Source organism: Myxocyprinus asiaticus, chromosome 12 (genome assembly GCF_019703515.2).
Source record: "Myxocyprinus asiaticus isolate MX2 ecotype Aquarium Trade chromosome 12, UBuf_Myxa_2, whole genome shotgun sequence".
NCBI classification, from domain to species: domain Eukaryota; kingdom Metazoa; phylum Chordata; class Actinopteri; order Cypriniformes; family Catostomidae; genus Myxocyprinus; species Myxocyprinus asiaticus.
Window position 1 is genome coordinate 1,608,084 of NC_059355.1, and position 6,338 is coordinate 1,614,421.

General features: G+C 35.1%; 1 protein-coding gene across 2 annotated transcripts in view; it reads left to right on the plus strand.

The window, feature by feature from the left end:
• lrrfip1b (leucine rich repeat (in FLII) interacting protein 1b) overlaps positions 1-6,110 on the plus strand; it is a 43,342-nt gene extending 37,232 nt beyond the window's left edge. The window contains exons 18-22 of one of the 2 annotated variants that reach the window (XM_051712535.1): positions 291-340; positions 464-575; positions 870-949; positions 4,289-4,393; positions 4,508-6,110. In XM_051712535.1, the coding sequence (XP_051568495.1) occupies positions 291-340; positions 464-575; positions 870-949; positions 4,289-4,393; positions 4,508-4,618 (458 nt within the window). In that variant the 3' untranslated portion in view covers positions 4,619-6,110. Of the gene's footprint in view, positions 1-290; positions 341-457; positions 576-869; positions 950-4,288; positions 4,394-4,507 lie in introns of both variants that reach the window. The other variant, XM_051712533.1, reaches the window with a different exon arrangement.
• Positions 6,111-6,338: the final 228 nt, after the last annotated feature.

The following is a 6,338-nucleotide window of genomic DNA, read 5'->3' on the forward strand; positions in this document are numbered from 1 at the left end:
TGATATAGTCAATTAAAAGTGAAACAATCGGTCTGTAAACAATTGCTAGAAACATTTCTTGTGTCATGCACAAAGTAGATGTCCTAAACGACTTGCCAAAACTATAGTTTGCTAATATGATATCAAATAATAAAATTAAAAAATGAGTTTTAATGACTTCAACATAAGTGTATGTAAACTTCTGACAACTGTATATTTTATGTAAGGTTGCAAATGAAAATGTTTCAGTGCCTACATTGTCTGATTGTGTGTGATGGTCATAATATTTATTTATTTTTTTTTTTTTTCAGAGATCAGATTGAGAAAGCTGGTTGAAGAGAGAGAGAGTTTGCTCGAACAGGTGATTCCTATCATGCTGTTCAATTGTTTTATTGCTTTGTGTGTAATTGATAATGTGGGTGGTGTCTCTTATGAAATCACACCCTGCCAGCATGTTTACTGGGCTGTGTGTGTGCAGGTGCAGAAGCTTAAATCCACTGTAGAGCAAAAACAAAAGAATGGGACGGAAGAGACCGGAAGCATGGATGAGGATGACCTACAGAACGGTCTGGACACTCATATCCTAGATCTGCAGAGTAAGACACACCCTAGAAGTCAATTTTCTACCACCATAAGTGTTGATTTACAGCAGGCTGGTTTGTAAAATGTTACTACAGTGTTGTGTTGTACTGCAAAATCCCTTTGTATACTCTTTGTCTACAAATGTAATCCTCTTTGTATATATTTCCAGTATTACTACATTTGTTTGAATTTACCATTGCAGGCAGCAAATCAAACCGTCCCTTTCCCACATCCCTCCGAACATGTGAACTCATAAATGTAATTAAACTGTGATTAAATTGAATCATGAAAATCTTTTGTCTCTATAGGAGATGCTAACAGGCAGATCAGTGACCTGAAATTTAAACTGGTCAAGTCTGAGCAAGAAGTCATGGCACTTGAACAAAACGTAAGTCATGGATAAAATAAACACATTAGATTACAGATTTATGTCCAAGAGCACAAACTCTGAATCGGACTCCTGCATGCAATTTTATCATCAATTGTTTATAAAGTTCTCCTTTTAGTCTTAGCGCCCATTGTTCACAGTTAATGTTGTTCCTGTTGTTGTACAGCCAGTTCCACAAAAAATTATCTGAGCTATGTTTCCCAAAAGCATCGCAAGCTTAAGTTGATCGTAGAGACCATTGGCTAGGGATGGGCGATACCACTTATTTTCTTTTCAATCCGATATCAATAATTTCAAGTCCAATATCGTCAATACCAATACCAATACCGATACTTTTATTAAATTGATTTTTTTGTGATTTCTTGGGATAAAATGGGTCATTTAAAGTATTATTTTTAGTCATAATTCAAGTTATTATTATTATTATTATTATTATTATTATTTATTTACATTTGTGAGCCTAAACAGAAAATTATTAGACTTCTGTTTTGTTTACCCTTACAAAAATTAACCATAGTTTCACTACAGTAACTACAGTTTAACCATGAGATTTAGTTAAACCATAGTTACCACACAATTAACCATGGTTACTACTACAATATTACTGTAGTAAAACCAACATTTAGTAATTTATTTATTTAATTATTTATGAACAACAATTACCCACAAACTCATTATAAGAAATGTCACCTTTAGATATGTTGTTATTTTAGCGTGAATTTACTCCAGAAGCTGTTTCTCTGATTTTCTCTCATTACTCTACAAGGCACTGATCCCTCTTGTTTGAACGAGTCTTGTGACGGTGCAAGCGCTTGTCTGCTTGTGTCTTTCAGCATGTTAAGATGAGCGGAAGAAGAAATAGTTCCCATCCTGTATTTTTTTAATATGACCTAATCCTTTTAATTTCACTTTGAAGCTTATGATTATTGTTCATGTTCATGGTACTAAATAATAATATCCTAGTTTAAAAATAAATAAATGTTAGAATCGATATTTTTGTGTGAGGATTGATATTTTTGATACAACATCAGTATCGGAAGTATCGATACTTTAGGATCGATCCGCCCATCATTACCATTGGCACCAATGGTTTCTGCGATCTGCTTAGGCTTACGATGCTTTTGGGAAACACAGCCCTGATCCGTCAATCAAATTTTTTTCTTAGGTATTATTCGTACATAAAGACACACCCTTTAATGTAAGAACAGCTTTAGAGACATCATAGAATAGTAAATACAAATAGTATTTAATGTTTCATAATTCTATTCATAATTTATTTAACGCATTAATACATTTACCTTATTCATTATTATCATAAATTCCTTCTGCTCTGTGTAATTTCTAAAGACTGGTCAGAAACATTATGACAGCACACAAACACACCCACACACACCCACACACACACACTGTTGGTGCAGCTATCATTATGAGGACTCTCCATAGACATAATGATTTTTATACTGTACAAACTATAGATTCTATCCCCTAACCCTAACCCTAACCCTACCCCTAAACCTAACCCTCACAAAAAACTTTCTGCATTTTTACATTTTCAATAAAACATCGTTTAGTATGTTTTTTAAGCTATTTAAATTATGGGGACACTAGAAATGTCCTCATAAACCACATTTATAGCATAATAACCTTGTAATTACCAGTTTATAACCTAAAAAAAGTCCTCGTAAACCACTTAAACCTGCACACACACACACACACACACACACACACACACATACACACACAAATTAGTTAATGAGTGTATGTTACACCATAACATCAATAGTGTTTAACCAGTTGTCAGAGAATTCATAAAGATTTGTACATCTCCAAAGTTGTTCTACAGTGTAATACATTTTAGTGTGAGTTTACAGTAAATTCCTGGCATGTTCCGGGTTCACCACAACTTAAGCTCAATCAGCAGCATTTGTGGCATAATATTGATTACCACAAAAATTAATTTTGAATCGTCCCTCCTTTTCTTAAAAAAGAAAAATAGAAAAATAAATCAAGGTTACAGTGAGACGCTTACAATGGAAGTCAATGGGGTCCATTTTTTGAGGGTTTAAACTCATGTATTATTTGAGTTGTAAAGTTGTTTAAATCATCATTTTACAGTTGTTTTAGGGTTTGTTGACATTACATCATCATGATAAGAAGTTATAAAATTGGCTATAAAGTTACACAGATGCGGTTAGTAAGTGATTTGATAACACTAAAATTATTTTTACACGAATATCCTTTTTGTCTTGTGTCTATACTTTTGAAACAGTGAGAATTTTAATGTTTGCAGATTGGCCCCATTGACTTCCATTGTAAGTGGAACACAGATTTTTTTGCTTTTTTTAAGGAAAAGGAGGAACGAGTCAAAATCATTTTTTGTGGTAATCAACATTATGCCACAAATGCTGTTGATTGAGCTGAACTTGTATTGAACCCAGAACGTTCCTTTAATTGTCACCATTGTTGAGTTTTGTACGCTGAGTGTTGATATCTTACGTGCCTGATTGACAACTCATGATAAAAAGTTAATGAGTGATTAAACCAACCATATTATAGCCTAGCTTTGCAAACATCCCTTCCTCAATGTTCATTTAAAGTGATACTTTCAAATGCATCATATAGTGTAGTAGACTATACTTGATGCTCCTACATAAAGTCAAACACTAAATTGACAAATTTTCTCCATACATCACTGTACAATAATTTATGTTCATAAACACAATTGCACCAACAGGGAGAGAATTAATTACAAATAAATAAGATCTCATCCAAAGGGATCACTAATGGTGACTTCAAACGAAACATCATGTTTCCATAATGTAGTGCAATATTCGAATGACTTTTTTCACAGTAATTTGTTGTGCTGTGACAGAAAATGACTTAGCCTGCATTGATTTTACAGTAGAATATTTGCAGTGTTCTCATAGATGACACTATTCTTGCAAACTGTTTTCAGACAACTGAAACAGAGAAGAAAGAGTAAAAACTCTATGCATGCGTGTGTTTCGTGAGAAGTGCTCAAGCTGTGCTCATGAGCCGCATATCGCCTCTGAACACACAGCGAATCAGACACGCGCATCAACAGCTTTTCTTTCATCTGTTAGTCAAAATATAATCAAGTGTTTTACTTCAAATGTGCATCTTTATGTCAAATGTCACTCCAAGACTTCTTACAGATCATCTTGCAAATGAGCAAAATTACCGGCCACTGCGCATGAAACACCCGCAATGGGCAGGTGTTCATTTCAAACCCTGTTTACGTACAAATACCTTCTAATATGAATTCAGTTAACCTGATCATTCTTTCCTGCATAACCTGTTATCTCTGTCATGTGGCAGATCATTCGGCTGGAGGGTCAAGTGACCCGCTATAAGACAGCTGCCGAGACTGCAGAGAAAGTGGAAGACGAACTAAAAGTAGAGAAACGCAAGTTGCAGAGAGAGGTACAGTCTGACATCAACACGTTGCACCACTTATGAAGTAATGAGAAACACTCAATATTCCAAACATTTTACTCGCAAGCCATACATTATATATCTGCTTTATTTATTCTCTAGCTGAGATCTGCACTTGACCGTGCTGATGAGCTTGAAGCAAGCAACAGCCACCTTACGAAAAGACTGGAGAAGATGAAGGCCAATCGAAGTGCCCTATTGGCACAGCAGTGATGCACGATTCTTATTGCCCTCTGGCACCAATGACCTGCCAGCTGTATAAAACTAAAACCTTTATCAAAACATACAGTTCTAATAAAATAATCCCAATTATAATCATGCTAATTCAGTTTGTGATATTCAAACATCAGAAAATGTAAATACAGCTGACAGGTGTGCAAGTCAAGCAGTATCCATTTGGTGGCTTGTGGATTCCAAGCAGAGGACACTTTAAAGACAAAGGCTTACTGAGGTTAAAAAAGTGACCTTTGGTTTGGATTAGCAGAAGTAGCAGGTGCTCAAGTCAATGTTGACTCGACTGGACTGGATTATGGATCTCGATCGCAAGACCAACAAAGCACAGACAGAGCACAACTATAGTATGGGAGCAGGTTGTTTTAGTTAACTAGCGCTGAGGGACCTTCACTTATCTTGGTGGATCTTGCACTTTATCCCTGCATCAGTATTCCAATTTTCTGTGTGACTTTGAAAATGTAACACATGGATATCTGGTCCCTTTGTTGTTCCATATGGATTTGTTTAATCCAGAGATTGTATGATTGAATGTATGCTACGACATACAGAGAAAGTTGTTTTTCTTTGCAGCTTGGACTGGCTTATTTACTTATTTAAGAAAAATGGGACAAAAGGTGTCATTATATTTCTATAGTCATCATGTTATGTTGAATATTCTGGTTTGAGACCACACACTTAAAAAGGCCATTGTTTGTTGCTTTCCGTGTATAAAGACTGCAGATACGTCTTGGTTAGTGTAATATGGTAAGTAGAAGTAGACAGAAAGCAAGCACAGTTCATCATCAGAATATATGTCCAGTTTAGTCTCAGATCATGGTGCAAAATATATGTATATAATCATCTGAGGGCTAAATGGACTTTTGAGACATCACCAGCCTTTAAAGATTGCTTTTGAAAACATGCTGAGTCAGCATTGGCGTGCAGCTGCTTATTGAAGCTGGTTGTTGTACTGTAGCATTTTCACTAATGGTCTGCCATTTACATAGTGTATCATTAATCTTGATACATTTGGGGTTGAAAGAAATGAACATAGCATTTTTTTAAGAAAAAGGGAAAAAAATAATGAAACATAATTGTTGCAATAATGCTTTTCAGTGTAACTGACCATTGCATTTACACAAAAACGTTCAAATGTACACATGAAAACAGTTATAATAACGAGTGTCATGATGCTTTATTTGCTAAGGTATGCCAAGAATATGCTCCTTTTTTCTGATTGTGCGTTTTACTTGTATCTCTTCCCAAGGTTCTGCAACCATGGGAGACAATGCAGCACCTTGTTTACACGCTCACTTAAGAAGAACATGCTGTTTCTTAAGGACTGATATATGCTAAACTTAAAAAATAACAGGCATATCCATAGATGGACAGATCCTGTTCGTTACCTGTATTACAGCTATTGGTATGGTATGGTATGGTATGGTATAGTATGACATGGAATAGCAAGAAATAAATTCATGCAATAACACTGGCTTTTAGGGTTGTTATTTATTTGTTATTATATTTTTTATTGCATGATTTAACTTTTTTATTAATGTTTTCTCTCCATCACTCACAATGTCAAGGGAATAAGCAAAAAAAAAAAAAAAAAAAAAAAAAGTATCACTAAATGGGTAATACAACATGAAAACCATGATGAGGGTGATGCACTTCTTACCATCAGAGGGCAGCACTGCCTTTTAGCTGACAGATCAGTTCT